General features: G+C 51.5%; 3 protein-coding genes across 3 annotated transcripts; 1 reads left to right on the top strand and 2 right to left on the bottom strand.

Moving 5' to 3' along the window:
* Nucleotides 1–258: 258 nt before the first annotated feature.
* On the bottom strand, nt 259–8,666 carry cct3 (chaperonin containing TCP1, subunit 3 (gamma)). The gene is made up of 14 exons (XM_086063544.1): nt 8,507–8,666; nt 6,559–6,620; nt 6,421–6,471; nt 6,284–6,346; nt 6,125–6,221; nt 4,976–5,093; nt 4,714–4,900; nt 4,490–4,639; nt 2,341–2,473; nt 2,191–2,272; nt 1,949–2,129; nt 1,627–1,872; nt 452–583; nt 259–387 (listed from the first exon to the last, which is right to left on the bottom strand). Exons 1-14 carry the CDS (start codon nt 8,532–8,534, stop codon nt 295–297), a joined length of 1,623 nt encoding a protein of 540 aa, XP_085919670.1. The 5' UTR covers nt 8,535–8,666; the 3' UTR covers nt 259–294.
* Nucleotides 8,667–9,325: 659 nt separating this feature from the next.
* On the bottom strand, nt 9,326–13,907 carry pdia8 (protein disulfide isomerase family A, member 8). Its single transcript, XM_086063545.1, has 13 exons — nt 12,920–13,907; nt 12,391–12,469; nt 12,179–12,296; nt 11,978–12,085; nt 11,756–11,885; nt 11,552–11,665; nt 10,833–10,958; nt 10,490–10,672; nt 10,314–10,422; nt 10,108–10,236; nt 9,860–9,939; nt 9,728–9,785; nt 9,326–9,649 (listed from the first exon to the last, which is right to left on the bottom strand). Exons 1-13 carry the CDS (start codon nt 13,072–13,074, stop codon nt 9,572–9,574), a joined length of 1,467 nt encoding a protein of 488 aa, XP_085919671.1. The 5' UTR covers nt 13,075–13,907; the 3' UTR covers nt 9,326–9,571.
* On the top strand, nt 13,389–20,250 carry gon4la (gon-4 like a). The gene is made up of 21 exons (XM_086063537.1): nt 13,389–13,740; nt 14,312–14,470; nt 14,532–14,725; nt 14,789–14,863; nt 14,940–14,990; nt 15,656–15,709; nt 15,774–15,869; nt 15,945–16,037; nt 16,100–16,240; nt 16,310–16,517; nt 16,597–16,698; nt 16,769–16,809; nt 17,189–17,470; nt 17,865–17,951; nt 18,321–18,516; nt 18,590–18,740; nt 18,817–18,964; nt 19,041–19,157; nt 19,233–19,720; nt 19,799–19,901; nt 19,964–20,250. The coding sequence occupies exons 2-21, from the start codon at nt 14,365–14,367 to the stop codon at nt 20,069–20,071; spliced, it is 2,841 nt and encodes a 946-aa protein (XP_085919663.1). The 5' UTR covers nt 13,389–13,740; nt 14,312–14,364; the 3' UTR covers nt 20,072–20,250.
* Nucleotides 20,251–20,664: the final 414 nt, after the last annotated feature.

The raw sequence follows: 20,664 nt of genomic DNA, 5'->3' as shown, positions 1-20,664 counted from the left end.
GAAATTTAAAATGTGTTTGTATAAGAAAGTCACATGCATTTGGAAATGACGAAATACACTTCCAATCCAAATCGACTTGGAGCAAAGACTTATTTTCCACACGCTAAATAAAGTGACCGGCAGAAGATTCAAATATTGTCTGCCTTTCAAATTCATTGTGTATGTTGGCGTGTCTGAGGAGAGAAAACGCTTTACTTGCTGCGATTGTTCATTGAGCAACAAAACGGCGGTTAACTTGTTGAAACAGACAAAGCCAGGTTTGGATTTGGAACTTTATTGAGGGCTTGCTTGAATTTACTCGGCGCCGGGTCCTCCCATGGCCTGCTCCTTGTCTTTCTTCTTGTGACCCGACACGATGTCGTCGATGCGCAGCAACAAGATGGCCGTCTGCAAAGAAAGCAGGTGAGAAAGGCGGCAGGCGGGCAAACGAGCGGGTCGGGTCGGGTCTCACCTCCACGGCCGTCTTGTACGTCTGCGCCTTGACGGCCAGCGGCTCGCAGATGCCAACGACCGCCATGTCGCACAGGCAACCCGTCTCGCCGTCCACGCCCCACGAGGTGCCGTCCTGCGCCGTGTGCTTGGCCTGCAAGTCAGCAAAACGCACGTCAAATGTCGAGAAAATCAATCAGAAAATATCCAGTACTCACTTTGAGAGGTTTTTTTTTTAGCATAAAAGGTTTGGTACTTGGAAAAAGATTTTCCCAACTGATGGACACTTCCTCATTTCCTATGCAGACCGGGAGGACATTCAAGGCTCATAGACCAGTTTTTCATGTTGATGCCGATTATTGGTAGTCAAGGAGGCAGATCACCGACAGTTGGGGCCAATATTCATTTTAGTAATCGCTTATTGTCTCAAAATGTCTTCACGCATTTTTCTTTTCATTTGAAAAGAGAAAAAAAGATGCAAAGAGTTCATAGTCAGCATCTTTCGCAAACTTAAGTGCCGACGTGGACATTCTGTCAGGACTGACGGACTGTCCGTCACAGACAGACACCGTTTTGCGGACGACTGCCAGGAACACTTGGACTGTTTTTGAGTGGGAGTCGGTCTGAACATTGTCCAGGTCTGGGACAGGATTTTGTTTTTTTGTCTTTTTGTGGGCGTAGGATCAGAAAGGAGTGAAAAATCCACTCCTCTAATTTGCAAAATACCGTTATGGTTTTCTGCAAAAATTAAAAAATAAAAACAAAAGTTTCAACAATTTTTCTGTAAAAAAGTATTATTATTTTTTTAATAGACTTCCTGTTTGGACACGAACGGACGGCAGCATTATGTTGACGTTGACTTTTAACTATCTTGGATTTATCATAAGGCACTTTCTTTCTTTTTCGTTCCTTTCTTTTTCGTTTGAGGAAAAGACATGACAGTACTATGGACCGTCTTTGTGCCAGTGACGGGATTTCAAAGTATTTGGGCAGCTGAGCGAGCGTCTCCATTTTGCGAGTCAAGGTGGAAGTGCCGACACCATTTTGTTTGCTCGTTTATGATTGCGTAAGTGTTCATCGTTTTGTATACAGCTGCGGCTGTTGCGAACGTGCAGCATAAATCCCATTTGGTTTTGTGGTTCTGATGAGTTGTCTTTCGGTGTCGACCGCTGCGCGCGTGCGCGTGCGCGTACGTACCCTGAGCGAGGTGAGCACACGAATGGTGGAGGCGCCGCAGTTCTGGATGAGCGTGCGCGGGATGACCTCCAGGGCTTGAGCCACGGCGCGGTACGGCCACTGCTCCACGCCCACCAGTGCGCGGGAACGCTCCATCAGACGCTTGGAGACGGCCATCTCCACGGCGCCGCCCCCGGGCAGCAGCGAGGGCTCCAGCATCACGTTGCGACAAACCTGCATGGCGTCCTGAAGATTGCGCTCCACCTCCTGCACACAAACACAGGCGGGAAAATGACTCAGGACGACGGCGAGGCTGAGGGGACGGCGGCGGGGCGGAGCTCACCGCCAGAATCTCCTTGCTGGCTCCTCGGAGCAGGATGGTGCAGGCTTTGGGTTCCTTGCACTCGGTGATGAAGGTGAAGTACTCGTCGCCGATCTTCTTGACCTCGAAGAGGCCCGCTCCCGTGCCCACGTCGTCCTCGCGCAGCTCGTCGGTGCGGCTGACGATGCGCGCGCCGCACGCCCTGAGGAGACACGGCAACGCTGAGGCGCCTGACGTCACGCTAACGCTAATGCTAACGCTACCTGGCGATGCGGTTGTTGTCCGTCTTCCTGACGCGGCGAATGGCGGTGATGTTGGCCTTCACCAGGTAGTGCTGAGCCAGGTCTGAGGGGGCGGAGCCACAAGGTCACGACCCCTGTAAGTTGACGCGGCGGCTGCGCGTGCGCACCCACCTGAGATTCCTTTCTCGGTGAAAACCAGGTCGGGCTTGACTCGGATGATGTCCTCGCACATTTGCTGGATGTGCTGCTCCTCCATCTGCAGGATCCTCGCAAAGTCCTCCTCCTTGCTGATCTCGATGTCCGTCTGCACAATCAATCAATCAATCAATCAATCGTAAAGCGATACTTGACCTCTCCTGCCATTTTCAACAGGAAGAATTTGGGTTTTTCCATAAACAACGATGCCTTTAAAAGCGGTTTTCTTTCCCACTTGCTGTCGACTGAAGACGGCCTCACCTGTGCTGAGGAAGCAGGTAACGACCGATCACGGCGCCGCTGGCCGACCAAACCCAGAAAACTGGGGAGCCGTGATTGGTGGTTACCTGCTTCCTCAGCACAGGTGACAGCAAGTGGACTTTGAAAGGGATTTATGGCATCGAATGAATTCTGTACAAAATATGACTGCTGACAACGGCTCATCGAGTCCGTTTCACGACGACGTCATCCTGTCGGAAGAAAGGAAAAACACAAGCCCTAACAAAAAAAATCTTTTTTTCTTCCTTCCTTTCTTTTTTCTTTTTGCCGTAGCAGTGTCCGGTTCCAACGCCCTTGATTTTGAGTATCTGCTGTTCCTGAGTCCTGACCTGATACCTATCACAAAATATATTGTCTTGAATATTCCAACATGGTGCATTTTTATACGCCTCAAAGTTGCTTTATATAAAGTCCATTTATTCCAACAATTGATTTCAAAACATGAAACTCTGATGGCAGAACGACAAAAAACACAAACATCCACAATTGAACAGGACAAAGTTGAACCTCGTCATCGCGTTAACACAAAACCCCTGCTGAGGTTTTCCTCAGCCTTTAAATGGGCTTGAAAGTCCCGCGGAAGGAAGACGCACGCCCGGACGGAAGAAAAGCCGACATTCAAGTACAACCGCGCTTGTTGAACGCGGGACTAAAGAAGCGAAATATTTTGCCGCAAAACGACGACGACGCGGCTATCCGCCATTGTTGTCGACAGACTGACAGAATTGGCGCCGACGTCATGGAGCTGCGACCGTGACGTCGGCGCCGGAGGCGTATCCTGCATATGGCGTTTTGAAATCTCTGGAGGCCGCTTTCAAAAGTCATCGCTTTGGAGCTCCGAAAGCGCGCCACGGTGCGGACCGACGGCCTGAACGCTAAGAAACGTGTGAGGATGCATTGAAGCGGGCTTTTGTGCGGACGGGGCCGGAAAAAAATGAAAAAACGTAGACATGAAAGTGCCAGGAAGGATTTGCCAAGCAGCCGCCAGTCCAGGACTCGGCCGCCAGTCCAGGACTCGGCCGCCAGTCCAGGACTCGGCCGCCAGTCCAGGACTCGGCCGCCAGTCCAGGACTCGGCCGCCAGTCCAGGACTCGGCCGCCAGTCCAGGACTCGGCCGCCAGTCCAGGACTCGGCCGCCAGTCCAGGACTCGGCCGCCAGTCCAGGACTCGGCCGCCAGTCCAGGACTCGGCCGCCAGTCCAGGACTCGGCCGCCAGTCCAGGACTCGGCCGCCAGTCCAGGACTCGGCCGCCAGTCCAGGACTCGGCCGCCAGTCCTGGACTCGGCCGCCAGTCCAGGACTCGGCCGCCAGTCCTGGACTCGGCCGCCAGTCCAGGACTCGGCCGCCAGTCCAGGACTCGGCCGCCAGTCCAGGACTCGGCCGCCAGTCCAGGACTCGGCCGCCAGTCCAGGACTCGGCCGCCAGTCCAGGACTCGGCCGCCAGTCCAGGACTCGGCCGCCAGTCCAGGACTCGGCCGCCAGTCCAGGACTCGGCCGCCAGTCCAGGACTCGGCCGCCAGTCCAGGACTCGGCCGCCCGTCCAGGACTCGGCCGCCCGTCTCGCGTCTGGCAAATTTGTGGCAATTTCTTTGGATTGCCGCAACAAAACGTTTGTGTCCAACAAGCCTCCCAAAGCTGCAGCTGGAATGTGGTTGTTGGGTGAATTCCGAGTGCTGCCTCGACGCCCCCCCCCCCCCCCCTTTATTCCTCCTTCACTACCGCCACTCAATTGAGTTGACAAATCAAGCAACGGGTCCATTTTCAAACAGATTTGAAAATGGCGGCATCAGCCCCGATTTGGGGCGATCTTGCGACGGGCCGGTCCCGACGACGGCGGCCGGCTCACCTGGCTCTCGCCCTTCTTGTACTCCAGCGAGCAGTCGAGCAGGACGATGCGCGGCTCTTTGATGAGGCGGCGCATGCGCGGGTGCGTCACGTCCTTGTTGACCATCACGCCCCTCAGCACGCACGAGTCCTCGATGAAGCCGCCCGGAACCTGCGCCAAGACACGGTGGGTGCGTGGGCGGGACTGACGCGCATGCTCGCTGGCCGGCGTGCGCGTCGGCGTACCTTCTCCACTTTGGCGTACTTCTTGATGTCGATCTCCTTGCGTCCGTTGTCGTCCATCTCCACGGTAACCACGGCATCCAGCGCCATGCCGCACGCCAGCTCGGACCAGCGGCTCAGAGCTTTGGTGTTGATGGCCGAGTGGACGATCTTCAGCATGGAGGCGCGATCCGACGTGTCCACGGGCACGCTGCCGGCCGGGGGCAGAGGTCAACTTGTCGGCAGAGAAGCAGAGCCCAGCCGAGCGCGGCGTGCGTGCGTCTACCTGATCTCGTTCAGCGTTTCCAACATGTCCTCCAGGGCTCTCCGGTAGGCGCCGATGACGACGGTGGGATGCATCTGCTGCTCCAGGAACTGCTCCGCCACCGACAGCATCTCGCCAGCTTCAATGCGCGCACAAACGCAGGCAGTCAGGCAAGAGGTTTCCACACGCGCACGCATTCCAACACACTCGGCAAGCCGGCGTCAAGATGGCGCCCGAGTACCACCCGCGGCTTCCTTTCCTCACCAAATTCGAAATGTACAACATTCAAAACAAACAAAATGAAGGTTGCACTCTCTCTAAATGTTCTCTTTCATGTTGTTCATTCTTTGTCCAATTCAGTTGTATTTAACTTGACTGCTTGCAGAGTTGCCAATGAGTTACACCCAGAGAGGATAGTGAGACCAAAGCGATTGAGACCTACATGGATGACTTATTACTAGATGGACTAATGTGCATTGTCCCCCCCAAAAAACATGTCACAAGTGGGTGCTAGTTAGCCCCAAGGACAACATGAGTAGCCCACAGATCTGTTCAAAAAAAAAAAGTGTTTTCATAAAAAGCTCACCAGTGACAGGGCACTGCGACTGACAAAGAAGAATTGCAAGTAAATAAAAATGTTAGCATGGCACGTTTCTCAATGAAGCAAATAGTCAATGTTGTGTTTGGCGGAAAATGACCAAAATATTTCAAAAAAGTAACATTTAAGGCTTTTCATCAAAAAAAAATTTTCTCTTTGCTGACGGTTACTATAGCGCCACAATCGAATACGTTTGCCACAAATATTTGCTCGCCGGCATCTGTGGTCTCGCTCGTCCGTTCACAGCCCAACGCCTTCACCGCCTCAACTGTGACATATCTTTCGCTTTGTTGCAAGCAACCAAAAAGGAAGTTACGTTATTGATGATGTAGATATTTGTTTAATTCATCAGCTGATGAATTTTATTCCTGCCAAATACAACCAGCATCAAGCTCAAATAAACACACAAAAAATCATCACTTGAGGTACTGCTGCAAGTTTGCTGCGTCCAACGACCGCCATTGATTGCTCCATGTTGTTAATGCCAAAACACGCTATTGGCAAATAAACAACTTCAAGCTCTTAACGTCATTGTGGCGCGATCAAGTCAGCAGTTGACATCAGATCCTCACCCAAGATGATGACAGACGTGGTTCCATCTCCCACCTCTTCATCCTGCGTGCGACTGATCTCAATCATGGACTTAGCCGCGGGATGCTGCACCTGGATCTGTTGCCACGGAGACGTGGTCAATACACGCACTACGCGCATCCACCTGTAGGGGGGCTCACCTCTCGCAGGATAGCGTTTCCGTCGTTGGTCATGACGATCCCACCGGTGGGGTCCAGCAGCATCTGCAAACGCACGGCGCCGACATTAGCGCCGCTAGCATTAGCGCCGCTGGCCAAGCGCTCGGCAAGTGGCTCACCTTCATCATGGCCCGCGGGCCCAGACACGTCCTGATGACATCAGCGATGGTCTGCGGGGACACGAGACGTTCATCAAGTTGCATGTCAAAGCTCGGACGCGCAAAAACAAAAAAGACTCAAAACAAACAAAAACATACCTTGGCTGCGTTGATGTTTCCTGTCTGGACTTTACGCCCCGATTCTCGCTTCATGTTCTGGTCTGAGGACAAGTCAAGTCATTTGAGTCACATCTTTACACATACAGCTTAGAGCAGGGGCGAGTTTGCCCACCCCTGGCCGAGAACGACCTTTTTGGAAAAACGGACATCTGTGTCTTGGCTACGGATTAGTGCCTGCGATACACACTTCGGAAAAAAAGCTACCAAATGTTCTTATATTATCAAATAATGATTTAAATTTATCATCATGTTGATTTTGGCAATATTTAGGGGGGGGGGGGATTCAAAATGCAACACTCCATAAATCTAAATCGACACGAGTGTTTATCTGTTCAAATGATCACTTCTGCAACATTCCTAGAAATTGTCCCATCACTTGTGACGGTTCGACATTCACGCTCTCTTATCCTTCCCTGGCATCTCAGGACATCCGCCATGTTGGGGGTCTACACATTGTTTCGTTCAGGTGCTTATTGAGTTTTTGATATATCAATCTGATTCACCGTGCAGTGTTTGGAGGGCCAAAGTGTCGTTTCCCCGTTTCCTAGGCCCAATTTGAAAACAGGAGGAGACAAGAAAAAAGAAGGAGGTTGTGGCTTTCACTCCAGCAGGACAGCCCGTCCATATATTTGTTTGTTCTGAACCCTCTGCTGAGAATAAGCTTAACAACATTAGAAAATGCATGTCACGTTTGGCGCATAGCTCCATTTTCAAGGTTTACATTTTAGTTCAGTACTCATAAGCAACACAAATGTATCACATCAATATAGACCTTACGTTGGATAGCGATCGAGTGTGAAAGTGGTAGAAGTGTAGGATTCTGCCAAATCATTTTCCTTGAACAAATCAACGCCGATAAATAAGGCAAGCTGTCAACTACCCAAAGTTTGACGAACACGACTTGATTTTCCGTTTCAGGTCTCTTATCCTCCGATCCCGACCTCCAAGCAATACCGATCACATGATTGGAAACTACTAGGGGTGTGAATTGCCTAGTATCACGATTCGATACCGATTAATCCCGATACAAATCTATAAATTGATCATTGCAATTTTTTTAACTCAAATTTAGAAAATGCTCATCAGTAAACTGTGAACATTTATCTATCTGAAAATTCAGGCTTAGAACTGAGCCACTGCATTTAAAAAACAGATTGCAGTCTGTTTCATGTTTGAACAGCACTGAAATAAAATATTATGGCTTAATGTTCCATTAATAGAACATTCTTCCATGCTTTATGTGCGAATCCTAACCCTAAGTAAGACGTTTTGTTGAATATTCCCATTAAAAAATGGATGTTTAAAAATCGAATCGATTCGAGGATTGCTCACTGTAATATCGCGATATATTGCCGAATCGATTTTTTCTACCACCCCTCGAAACTACCTATATCGTGGTTTTAATGTTACTTTATTTGATAGCCAGTGACCATCATCGTTCACTACTTTTCAAGACGCGCTGTGATATATTATACTCACTGCACATATCAACAGTTTGACAAAATGGACAAGTGACGAGGAAGTGCACTAAAATGTGTCATTTAAGCCAATGTGCGCTAATAACGTAGACAATAGCCGAACATGCTAATGTTTAGCAGAAGCTAACACGTTGGGATGACAGCGAGCGAGGGTGTGGCTTGACCGCTTCATTTGTTCGGCCAAGAAGCGGCTCAATGTCGACGACGCAAAAGAAGCCACGATGAAATGGACGCAAGTGCCAGGCCGACCCGACCGCTAAACATTTATCGCCACCTTTGGTAGCATCGGCGCATGCTAACGCGGCTAGCAGTTAGCTGGCTCGGTCGCCTTGCTTTGCACGTGCCAGGGCGCTTTTGTGTGGCCAGCCGGAGCGGGCCTCTCGGTGTTAGCGGACGCCTTGAACGAGTTTTTAAGACGGGGGAAGCGGTGCCATGAGGCGTCTACTCACTGAGCACGAGAACCTGCTGGCCGAACATCTTAAAAGGCGAGGAAGGCCGGAAGAAGAAGAAGTGGTAAGAGCGCAGAGTAGACCAGCTTCACGCGACTCGAAGCTTCTAGGACTTCACAAGTGGGAGGGGCTTGTAGCACGGGAGGAACAAGTGTAAGCGACAGACATCTCCACCAATAGTCAATCGGGGTACCACAAAGCAACGCCTACTTTCCCGCCTCGTGACAACGCATTTTAAACCAGACCGCGGCCATGTTGGGAGGGACAATATTCAAATTAAAAGTCGTAACTTTCCCATTTCGCAACCGATTTTCATGAAGTTTGCCTTTTGTTTTGTCAATCCTAAAACATATGCTATCAATACGATGTCCATTAATCAGCATTATTCACATTTACGACATGAATATTTTTACTTGAGTGATTTAAACACTGCGCTAGTTCGGAAGCATTTTGTTGCCACACTAGAAAAAAAATCAAACATTCAACATCACGTGAAAATGCGAGTTTTGACATCTGCATTGCAAAACAAGTTCAAATCAGTGAAGTCATTGGCGGAGTCCTCTTACGTTAAGTAAAAGTCACGAGCTATGTAACCATGCTGCAATTTTATAGCGTATTATTGTAAAAATAATAATAGTGAAACTAATCACATTATAGTGAACAATTTCATGTTAAAATGTGAAATTGTTCACGTTATGACAGATTTTTTTCTTTCTGGTGTGGCAGCAATGCGCTTCTGTAGTGATTGTGAGACTTGACTCAATGTTTCATTACTCTACAAAGCATACAAAAGAAGGAGGGGAAAACATGACCGCAATGCCAAATTGGATTTCCTTTAAAAAAACAAAACAAAGATCAGATATATTCAAGCATACAAATAAATACAATCAACAGACCAATCAATCAATGCATATATAAAAATCAAGCCTTTTCAAAGGTGACAAATAGACCAATCAATCGATAAATAAATGTATAGAAATCATGGCGTTCCAAAGGGTATAAATAAAGAAAGAAGCAAGCAAACAAATAAATGAAGGGACGTGTGTGGGTAGCAGCCGGCGGCAGTCAGAGTTCCTGTTTGACGTGGCGTTGGTCGGCCTGGCGTCGCAGGAAGCGCAGGAAGTCTCGGAGTTCTCGCCCGCCCTGCAATGGACGACAGGTGGAGGTCACGCACGCTTCCCGTGGCTAGCAAAGGAGCAAAATCAAAGCCTGTGAGCACACCTGGTATCGAACGGGCTCGTCCTTCCTGCCGGCGGGCGCCAAGTAGATGGTCGGGTAGCTGAGAAGCCAAAGCGTCAATCAATCGAGTGCACGTGTTGAGATGTGTGCGGCGCACGTGTCGCGTGAACTCACCCTTGGACGTCGTAGCTGGGTGGCACGTCGTTATCCACGGCGTTCATTTTGGCGATGACCACGTTTGCGTCTGCAGATAGCTGACAGGAAGATGACTCGTTGCTAACGCGAACAAAGCTAAACAATATTGCAGAGCGGAAGCTAACAGGCTAAGTGTGATAGCATCACGGATTTTCACCTATTGTGGGCGTTCAGTGTATGCGCTTAAGTGGGCAGCATGAAGTGATGAAGATGAAGATGAAATGTACCGTCTCAGCCAACGCGGTGTAAACCGGTGCCAGCTTCTTGCAGTGCGGACAGGACGGCGAGTAGAACTGAATCAGGACGTCTTTGTCGGGCCGGTTAACGACGGCGTCGAACGACTCGGCCACCACCACCTGCGTGTGGCACACGCCCCTCCATGATGTCACTTCCGGCCGCCGCTAGTCACGAACCGCCGCCGCTAGTCACGCACCTGTACAGCGCCGGCGTTTCTGTCCGGGATCGGCTCGGACTTGATGTAGCGCTTGAGCCGCCCGGCAAAGTACTGGTCCAAAAACCTCTCCAGCGAGGCGCCGTCCCTCCTGGAAGACGCACGTGTCATCAGGTCACGTGACCCTGCCCTTGTTAGCATGCTAGCGCGCTACCTACGTGAACTCCTCCCTCATGGCGTACTTGTGACCGGCTTTGGTGCGGATCGTCACCAGGGGAACGTCTCCGCCGTCGGACGTCCCCACGCCAAACTCGTCCTCCAGCTCGGCCCGGAAGTCTTTCTGATTGGCTACTGAGAAGAAGAGACCCCGCCCCGCGTACTTGGACGCCACCTTCATCACCCTGGCAACGACACATACGCATGGACGGGAAGTCGGCGGGGGTTGTCCTGACGCGTGCGTGCGTGCGTGCGTGCGTGCGTGCGTGCGTGCGTGCGTGCGTGCGTGCGTGCGTGCGTGCGTGCGTGCGTGCGTGCGTGCGTGCGTGCGTGCGTGCGTGTCACCTGTTCCTCCAGTAGCTGGATCCTTGGGCGTTGTGTTTGTAGTCCAGGTTGTAAAATGCAGTCAAGAGGTCACGAACTCTCAGACGGTCTTTGCTCTCCAAGGTCATGTGAGGACAAAGTCCAAATCTAGACACAAACGCACACATCATGCAGGTTTGAAGATGCGGCACAGTAGCACACAGTCGGCCCTGTTCCGAGTTTTGAACGACATCTGCCTGGCTGATGACACGATGGAACAAGCCGCACCAGGTGAGCATTAGTTGTAGCGCTCGAGAGTGACAAGTTTTTGCGTTAGCCTGGCTTGCTCAGGCTAACGCTGGGCCTCACTGTCGGATGGTGTTCCGCAGGGCTCCATTTTGGGGCCTCTGCTGTTTTCATTGTATTTATAGAAAGAAAACATGATGAGAGTCAGAACTACGTCCCAATGACCAAAAAAAGGACGCCTCTGGAGGAAATCGGGGTCTGGGTGGATGGCACTCAATTGGCACTTATCGCTATTCATTTTGGTATTCTTGCCATTAATTACAATATTCTTATTTTACTCTGTGACTCATTTATTTTCTGGTTGTTCTTCAAGTTGAGTTTTCAAGGAAGATGGGAGTTTGGAGTAGTACTAAGTGTTCAAATCATTCATCAATTGTATTCATCGTGATTTCAATATCAAGCAAAATAATCATTCATGGTTTTTTCTAGACTCGGCCAGCCCCGCACACACTTACATGTGGTCTCGGCTGAAGCGTCTCAAAGACGGGATCGTCACCAAATCTCGGAAGACGACAACGCTGTCCTCAAACTGATTGGCCAATCGGGGAGGTCGAAACAATAGGACGCCTCTGAAACGCAAACACACACACAAAGAGTGCAACTTGACTTCTGACCATGACGGCGTGGAAGATTCGGAGTACGAGTCGAGAACGACTAACTCTGTTTGCAGACCGTAGGGGGCGGACAGCTTCAGTTGTGTGGTGTGAGCAAATCGGAACTGGTCTCTCAAAAGGCCCGCCGCTTTCACAAAGTCAGCCAGGCCGGGACTTTCCTCGTCTGAAAACACACCTGGCACGGCACCAGCACTCCAGTCATCGCAAAGTGAGGAGGTCAAAGGGGCTCGGGTTGGAAGTCGGGGGTTCGCCGTGACGCGTTCGTACCGACAATGGAAGCGTCGTAGTGACGGACGAAGGTCTGCAGGTCTTCTTCGGCCACCAACCTCACAGAGTCCGGACCCGTCTGCTTCATCATGTACTCAAAGATCCCCTCTGACACACACACATACGCACGCACGCACGCACGCACGCACATCCACAACATCAGCACCTTATTCTGTGTGTGTGCGTGTGAGCATGTTTTACCGGCAGAGCGAGGACCATCATAAGAAGCGGAATCTCTCCCGTTCCTGAAGATCTTCAGTGCCGGATATCCTGTCACGCCAAAGCGACTACACGTGTCTACCTGAGCTGTGCAGTCTACCTGATGCACACGCATGCACGTACAAATGTCAGATAACGGCTGCCATGCATGCACGCAGGCGCGCACACGCACGCACACACAAACACAAACACACCTTTGCTAGCTGCACAGTTCCCTTCAGTTTGCTGGCTGCTTTCTCAAACTCTGGAGCTAACTTCTTACAGTGGCCACACCTGAAGGAAGGAAGGTAGTAAAAAAAAATAATAATGAAAGGAGGACACAAACGAGGAAGTAAGAAAGGAAGGAATGGAGGTAAGAAGACGTTAAGGATGGCACCAAAGAAGGTAGCTGGGAAAAGAAGGGAGGCATAAAGGAAAGAAAAGAAAATGAGGGCGCGAGGAAGGCAGAAAAGAAGGACAGAAAGAAGGTAGGAATTCAGGAGGCGAGCCAGTGTGGGAGGAAGAACAGAGAGAAGGACGAATCGAGGATATGAGGCTTGAAGATAGGATGGACGGGTGAGAGGGAGGGATGATGGAAGGAAGGAAGGAAGGAAGGAAGGAAGGAAGGAAGGAAGGAAGGAAGGAAGGAAGGAAGGAAGGAAGGAAGGAAGGAAGGAAGGAGAATGTGAAGGCAGCAGCGGCAAGAGTGACGGGATGGCTGCAGGCGGTCAGTCCACGCGTTACCAGGGCGCGTAGAATTTGACGAGCATGGTGTCGTGCTCGGTTGCCAGGTAGTCGAAGTCGGCGTCCCCGAGCACGAGCACGTCATTGCGCGACGACCGCGACGCCGGAAAAATGCAGAAGAGCAGAAACGTGACGACGCCTCGTGCAGCAGCCATGACCAACGCCAAATAAACCCCCCAAAAATGGTGATGGCACTCGACGGGCTGGAGAAGCGTCTTTCTTTCTTGTTTTCCTCAATTATTGGCCGATTGCAAGCAACGTTCAGGGGCATGAGACGCGCCAAAGAGGCTAAATCATTCAATTGTGTTTCCGGAAACTACATTCACAATCAAAGCGATACATTAAAAGTCTATGACGAATTTACTGTAACATTACGTCACAATTACGCATTTTATAGGCACAACATATAATAGTGGCATACAAAAGACTAATTGGTACAGTATAGAAACATTCGTGGTTAAGTCCTCGTCCCTTACTCTTATTTTGAAGTCTGTAAATGGCGAAACCACTTCCTGACTATATATTATAATACCACATTAATGGTACACAAGTGTGACGTTTGGTGTTTTTCGCCTAGTTAATGCTTCCACGATTTAGTTGAAATTAAGGAGTTTTTAAAACGCTTTTTCAACGACCAAGATAAGCACGAGATGTCGTGTGCCAGAATTCCACTGGATGGCAGTACTGTAATCGGAGAACGAGGAGACGAAGAAGATTCTTTCAAAACATATCGAAGAAGAAAGGGGGCGCAAAACGCTTGCTTGGAACGAACGATACCAAGTTGAAGAAGATTAAATCGAAGATGACTTTCTGATCTTTGGGTTTGTCTTTTTGCTACTTGAATGAAATCACCGGCGACGTCGTGACTCTCTTAGCACGTTAGCTCCCGTTCTAAATGCATGCTAAATGACAGAAGAAGCGAAACAAGCTAAATGTCAATGCTGCATTCGAGGAAGCTGGGAAGTCGCAATGATCCCGCTCGCATTGTCGCACTCGCATTCCGACCTCAAAGCGTTCGGCAGTCATTCCAAATCACGTTCTGTTACGTGAACTAATAACTCAAAATAGCAATAAATATAGACAAATGAGTATCTGTATAAGTCTTGTAAAAATATGTTTTGCCATTCGCGGTCTGTCTCTCCATGGGGGTCGCCATTGGCAAGTGACGTCAGATTGAAGCCGGGGTCATTTCCCCCCCGACAGGGCAGTTCGCATAGACAAGTTCAAATGGGCTTTCCCGTGCACACTTCCTGGTATGAGGTCGCAAAAGTCCGACTTCCCACATTCCTCGAATGCAGCATAAATGTTGAAAGTAAAACTTGATGTGCGTCTTATTCTTGAAATCAAGCGGCTCGTTTCACGTGTAAAATGGAGCTTTGAATGTTTGCATAGAATGAATGGGCTTGTGGAGTCCCCCAAAGTTCAGAGGTCATTGTTGATCCATCATGAAGTCCGCCTGCAAACGCCTGAAAGCGGAATCATGCGAGCTTCCCTCGCCCTCCCCCGAAGACGATGACGACGACGCGGACGCCAAGCTCATCATCACCACAGGTAACGAACGCACACGGTGACGGCATCCCGCCATCTGATTGGCCGCCTCTGTGTGCGTCAGACGGCGAGGGCGGTGGGAGGAGAACGATGAGGAGGAGGCGCAAGCGGCAGGCGGAAGAGGAGGACGAGGAGAAAGGTGACGAAGAAGAGCGGCCGGGAGAAGGCCTGCAAATTGACACGCAGCTCGACCAATCGCTGGAGAGCAAGTCCAAGCAGCACAAGCTGACCAGCGTCAACGTGCGCAACATCATCCACGTGAGTGCGCGACTGACCGCGCGTGCGCCGACCTTGTCTTGACGCTGACCTTTGCCCCCGCAGGAAGTGATCACCAACGAGCACGTGGTGGCCATGATGAAAGCCGCCATCAACGAGACGGAAGCCGTGCCGCCGTTTGTGAGTTGCCGTCACCTTGGCCGGGTTCGTGATGGATGACGTGATTGATTGATTGATTGATTGATCGGTTCCTCAGGAGCCCAAGATGACGCGATCCAAGCTGAAGGAAGTTGTGGAGAAAGGCGTGGTGAGACGTGCTCGCTCTTTTCGTCACCGAAATTCTCTTTGTTGTGATTGAAGAGGAGCGAAGGACATTTGGAACCAATCGGAATGATCGATTACAAACATCCTTTGATTGATCGCAATGTCTCTGGAGTTGACGCTAAAGCTAAAAAAGAAGCAAAAAAACGATGAACATGGTGAAGAATGCGGAAGGCAATCGCAGGAGACCAATTTGTGATCTGGATTTACGGCGACGGCTGATTGTCCCGCTCGCCGCCATACGTGGCCGGCGAGTTTTAATTGGCCGTTCGTAGATTAGAGAGAGAGTTTTATCTTGGTGCATTTCAGGAGGACGCAGCTTACAAAAAAAAGGCATTTGATTCATTAACAACGATGATCATCGATTATGTTGACAATTGCCGGTTTTTGGCTCCAGACCGCAAAACACATCTTGATCATGTTTAACAGTCGACAAAAACATAAAATAATCGCGTTTTGTTATTTTCAATCACACTGTAACTAAGAAACTATTTTCAATTTCCTTCTTGGGTTAAATAAATACCAACGTCGGTACATTTAACGCAACATAGCCACGCGTCGTCTTTGCGCTTGTCAATCCTTCGTCATCGCTGCTAAAGCATATTTGCGTATGCTGGCCTCTTCCTTGCTAATGACATCACTTCCTGTCAGGTGATCCCCGCGTGGAACATCTCTCCCATCAAGAAGAAGCGAGACGCCGACAAGGTCAAAGGTCAAAGTTGCCGCTTGTTGGTGGACGTGGGCGACAAAGTTGCGTTTGTGTGTTCAGGTTCATCAGTTTGTGGACATCCCCCTCGCCGAGGAAGACTCCTCCGATGAAGAGTATCGTCCCGACGACGAGGACGAGGACGAGACGGCGGAAGACGTGAGGCCGTCGTCCGATTGGCCGCCGAGCAGATGACGTGTCGGTGACGTCGCTAACGGCACTTTGATGCGGCAGACGTTGCAGGAGAGCGATTTTGAAAACGCGGCGGCGTCGCCTGGACGATGCGGACTGCGCGCCGACGCCGACCGCCATGTTGCCGGCGCCAAGGTAAAGCACAGCAACGTTTGTGCGCGCCACACGTTGCACGCTGCACTTCCTGTCACCCTCAGACCTCCAGGGCGGAGTCTGTTTCTATGGGTCCGCCCCCTCCTCCTCCCAAAGCTCCGCCTCCCTCTGCACAAACGGACAACTTCCTGGAGAAGCTGCACGCGGTGGAGGCGGAGCTGGCCGTCTGCATGGAACCCTACCAGGTGCAAACTCAACTTCATTAGCGCTCGCCGATGGATGCTAACGCTAACGTGCCGCGAATGCGTCGGCAGCCTCTGGAGGACGCCGGCGAGGGGGGCTTGATGGCGTACCGCACGCGCTCAAAGCGTCCTCTTCGGGACGTCCCGCTGGGACAGCTGGAGGCGGAGCTCCGAGCTCCCGACATCACGCCCGACATGTACGACTGTGGCCCCGCCCACGAGGACAGCGACTGGACGGATTGGTTGAGAGGCCTCATGACCTCTGACATGGACAACGACGGTGACAAGTCTTAACACGACACACAATATTGACAAGCACGCACACACATTCCCAACTTGCCTTGTGTGTGTGCGTGCAGAGGAGTGTGATGATGAAGATGATCCAGAGTACAACTTCCTGGCTGACATCGATGAACCGGATCAGGAGGATTACCGTGACGACAAGGCTGTACGCATCACCAGTCAGTACACACACGCACGCACGTGTGCGCGCGCACGTCACAATGTGAACATGCCGGTGTTGTTCTGCAGAAAAGGAAGTGAACGAGCTGATGGAGGAACTTTTTGAAACGGTGAGAAAGGCGCGCACACACGGCATCTCTATCAGCTGGGGGTCGGGGTCGGGGTCGGGGTCGGGGACGATACGGCCCGCTGGCCAATAGTGGCCCATCAAGGAGTCCAATTTGGCCCGTGAGGACCAAACACAAACTTTCATTCCAATAAGCTGATGTTCATTTTGTCCACTGGAGGGCGCACTAATAACCTGAGAGTTGATGCAAAGCTTTTGTGCTTTACTCTGCAATAAGATCATAAGAAATGGGAATCTTTTCAGAATATGACCCCAAAAATATTTGAACCTGTGGTTATTTATAGCATATTAGGCTAGGGGCCGGCTCAAGTGGCTTCAGAATTCGAATGACTTGGACTCCCCTGATGATGTGTGTGTGTTAGTTGAAAGAGGACTTGACGGGCCAGGAAGTGGACGATGAAGGCCACGAAGATGAGGAGGAGTGGCAGGAGGACGCGCGCGCACGTGAGCGGCGTGTTGGCGCACGCGCGTGTCAGCCATCCCACGGCACGTGCGGCGGCCAGCCGGCCAACGAGCAGCCAATGGGAGAGCGCCACACGGTCAAGCAATATCTGGACCACACGAGGAACGTTCAACAAGACAGCGCGCACGTGCTAAGGCTCAACGCGCAACACAGGAGCACACTCGCGCAGCAAATACAGCAGGTACACGCACGCACGCACGCACGCACCAACATCCAGATTGATGGAGGAAGTCCACTGCAGTGCAAAACTTTGTGGGAGACACGCCCACTGCTGAAAAGGAAAAAAAAAAAACTGCCCAAGATCACAACTGAGCATGTCGCGTCATACATGTTAGCAAGCTAACCGCTACACTCATTGGCTGACGCTCACGTCACTCACCAAGCCAGGCCCCGCCTTTTACGGCCACACGCGCTCAAAACCACAGATGCTACAGTAGAATGTGAGCATGGCGAGCCCGAGTGGACGAAAACAAGAACTGCACCTCACAGAAATGAATTTCATGAACTCATGACTCGATTGTAAAATTAATCAATGGCTGACGACTGTGCGTGTGCGTGCGTGCGTGTGCGTGCAGCATGTGCAGCTGCTGCTTCAGATTCACCTTCTCACGTCAGCCGTGGAAGAACTTCGCGGTGAGGCGGAGATCACGCGACACTTCCTGGTACGTAACAAGCAAACGCGGCCATTTTGGAAACCTTTTTAAAGGTTGAAAGTCGCGCCCGGTGACGTCGGATGGGGCGGGAACGCGTCCCAGAACGAGGGCAGACGTGACGACCTCACGTATGGAGGACCAAAACTGACAACATTAAATAAATACAAATAGGAATCAAAAATGACATTTTAGGGATATATTTATATTTTGTTTCCATGTATTTTTCTGCATTACATTTTTGAATAATACTTTTTTTTCATATCCGTTTTTATGTTCACTTGAATAGATTTTTAATGTTGGCGGTTTTGGTCCTCTTTAGTGACAAGGTGACGCCCCCCCATGTGACCCCCCTCCCCCCCCCCCCCCCCCCTGTGTCAGTTTGAGCTCGACGTGTTGGCGCAGCGCGGCGAGCTGATGATGTCGTCGCTAGGAGGCGTGCCGGCGATGTCGTCGGAATGTCGCAGCGCTTTCAGAGCCTCCAACCTGCAGGGGGCGCTAAAGCTTCTGGACGAGCTGCGGGACCGACCCGTGTCCCACGTGCACCTCAAACACACGCCTGACGCACGCGGACAAGGTGGGTCACTTTCGCCGTCGGTGTTGTGTGACACGCGTGTGACGCGCAAATAAATGCGTGTGCGTGTGACCAGTGCGCCGCTTCCCAGTGATGCCCGCCGAGCTGGCGTGGATCTTCGCCACGCGTCCCGTCTTTCTCTACCCGCGACTTCTGCCGTCCGTCAGCCTGGACCCGGATCTCTACTGCCCCCGCAGGACGGCCGCCTTCACTGCAGCAGAAAACTGGTACGCAAGCGCACGTATGGTCACACACGTGCGCAATTTGTCTGATTGATCAAATTGTGTGTGTGCGTGCGCGCAGTCTGCTGGTGTTGGGCCTGCAGAACTTGGAGGGTTCGCGCGACCCCGCCCGGCTGCTGTGTGACTTGTTGCTGGCCAAAAGTGTCGTTCAGGTGCGACGCAGGATTTTGCAGTGCTGCAGGTCGGGAACGCCCCACAATATTGTTAAGGTAACGCACGCACACACACACGCAAACGTGCACTACATGTGCTTGAAGGTGTGTGTGTGTGTGTGTGTGTGTGTAGGCATTCCGGTACGAGCGCGTTGTTCCTCACATGCCACTGGCGTGCGATCGTGTTTCTGCATGGGAGCAGCGCCCCCCAGTGGAACGAGATGTGCGTCTCATGCCTCTGTGGCTGCTGGTGAGACACGCACATGCATGCACACACACACACACACACACACACACCTCAATATTGTGTGCCCCCCCCCCCCAGAGAAGTCTCCCTGCCATCTCAAAGGCCGTTAGCCCCGCCCCCCCATGCAACTCCTCCCATCAGATGACTGCACTAGGCTCCGCCTCCTCGCGCTACCCGCCCCGCCTCCCGCCCAACCTGCACTTTCGCCGTAAGGGCTTCGTCCGGCAAACCGAGTGCCCCCCCTCAGCCACGCCCGGCCCCGCCCCCTCAGGGGAAGCGGAGGCGGCGCTTCCTGCTTTGTCGGAATCATCCAGCTCCAGTATGGATGTGGGCGTGGCCAAGATGCCAGAAGATAGTGGCATTTCCTGTCCTGTGCCCGAGGTATCCGCGGGCGGGAGGGAAGATGAGCCCCGCCCACCACGGGAATCGCACGCATGCTCTCCAGTGACGAGTCAGCCCAGAAAAACAGGAAGTGACGCGCACGGCCATCAGGATGCGACGCCGGCCGTTTCCGCTAAAAACATCTCCGTGGGCGTGAACGGAGAAAAGATGGTGGCGTGGACGCGGTGAGGCCCCGCCCCCGCGTGGCGGCACGTCACGGCTGGCCGCCGGTTTCATCTTGTTCACTTCTTTTGTGGTCTCAGAGAAGCCGACCGGCTCATCCTGACCGCCTGTCAGCAGCAAGGAGCCAATGGGAAAACGTTCAAGCGAGTCTCCGCCCAGCTGGGAAGCAAAAGCGCCCGTCAGGTGAGAGGGGGCGGGGCATGCGTATGCGGCCGGGTGCCGACGTAAACGCCACTTCTTTCCAGGTGAGCCTCCGATTCCGCGACCTCCTTGGCCTTTTCCACACGGCCACGATGTCCGCATCCGGCCCCTCGGTGGCCGACCCGGACCCGGACCCGGACCCGAGCCCGTGAGCACAACTGGAGCTAAAGAAACTCTGAGATGTGACAGCTTGTGTTGAACTCTGCATGATGTCATCACATCCGTTTTAAATTCTAATTCACATTGAATGAAATGAAGAAAACATCTTTTGATGCTGATGTGCTGAAATGATCGACGACGTTGTAAATAAAGTTTGAAACAATCAACATGAGTGTCTTTAGGGTGGTCCAGTTGTGTTCCTTCTTAACCAAATTCTCATCTCATCACAAAGACATGGACCAACATTTATATTTGTTCTAAAAATGTCTACTTGAACTTTTTCAAATGATTTCAAGCTCAAGTAGAAAACAAATCAACACACCACATTTTGTCAATATTTGATGCACTCCGACTTTTTGCACTCCTTTGAATGGCCACAGAAGATTCCACATTGTCGCTCAAAAACGATTTAACACTCCAAATGTTTCCGCTCAAGCACAAATTGTTTCCAAATGGCCTCCTCTCTCTCTCGTGGGTCACCAAACAACACGACTGAACGCCCCCCGGAAGGAAGAAGACATTTCGCCACGCCCTCAACTCGCTCAAATCCAAATGATGGCTGCAGCGATCACCAGGTGACATAAAG

The sequence above is a fragment of the Leptonotus elevatus genome, chromosome 19 (assembly GCF_054856555.1).
Source record: "Leptonotus elevatus isolate MCC_2025b chromosome 19, RoL_Lele_1.0, whole genome shotgun sequence".
Taxonomy (NCBI): domain Eukaryota; kingdom Metazoa; phylum Chordata; class Actinopteri; order Syngnathiformes; family Syngnathidae; genus Leptonotus; species Leptonotus elevatus.
The sequence above is the reverse complement of the archived record's forward strand: the minus strand, read 5'-3'. Positions and strand labels throughout refer to the sequence as shown.

What these genes read in the sequence shown, in the direction of transcription:
- cct3 (XM_086063544.1), bottom strand. Translation starts at nt 8,534, where the DNA reads ATGTTCGGCCAGCAGGTTCTCGTGCTCA. An exon ending in ACAAGAAGGGCGAGAGCCAG is followed by an intron (nt 2,474 to 4,489) that starts GTGAGCCGGCCG and finishes TTGATTGTGCAG; the next exon opens with ACGGACATCGAGATCAGCAA. An exon ending in GTGTGCTCACCTCGCTCAGG is followed by an intron (nt 584 to 1,626) that starts GTACGTACGCGC and finishes GCTGACTTGCAG; the next exon opens with GCCAAGCACACGGCGCAGGA.
- pdia8 (XM_086063545.1), bottom strand. Translation starts at nt 13,074, where the DNA reads ATGGCTGCTGCACGAGGCGTCGTCACGTTTCTGCTCTTCTGCATTTTT. An exon ending in TGATGGTCCTCGCTCTGCCG is followed by an intron (nt 12,086 to 12,178) that starts GTAAAACATGCT and finishes TGTGTGTGTCAG; the next exon opens with AGGGGATCTTTGAGTACATG. An exon ending in CTACGACGCTTCCATTGTCG is followed by an intron (nt 11,886 to 11,977) that starts GTACGAACGCGT and finishes GTGCCGTGCCAG; the next exon opens with GTGTGTTTTCAGACGAGGAA.
- gon4la (XM_086063537.1), top strand. Translation starts at nt 14,365, where the DNA reads ATGAAGTCCGCCTGCAAACGCCTGAAAGCGGAATCATGCGAGCTTCCC. An exon ending in AGATCACGCGACACTTCCTG is followed by an intron (nt 17,952 to 18,320) that starts GTACGTAACAAG and finishes CCCCTGTGTCAG; the next exon opens with TTTGAGCTCGACGTGTTGGC. An exon ending in TTCACTGCAGCAGAAAACTG is followed by an intron (nt 18,741 to 18,816) that starts GTACGCAAGCGC and finishes GCGTGCGCGCAG; the next exon opens with TCTGCTGGTGTTGGGCCTGC.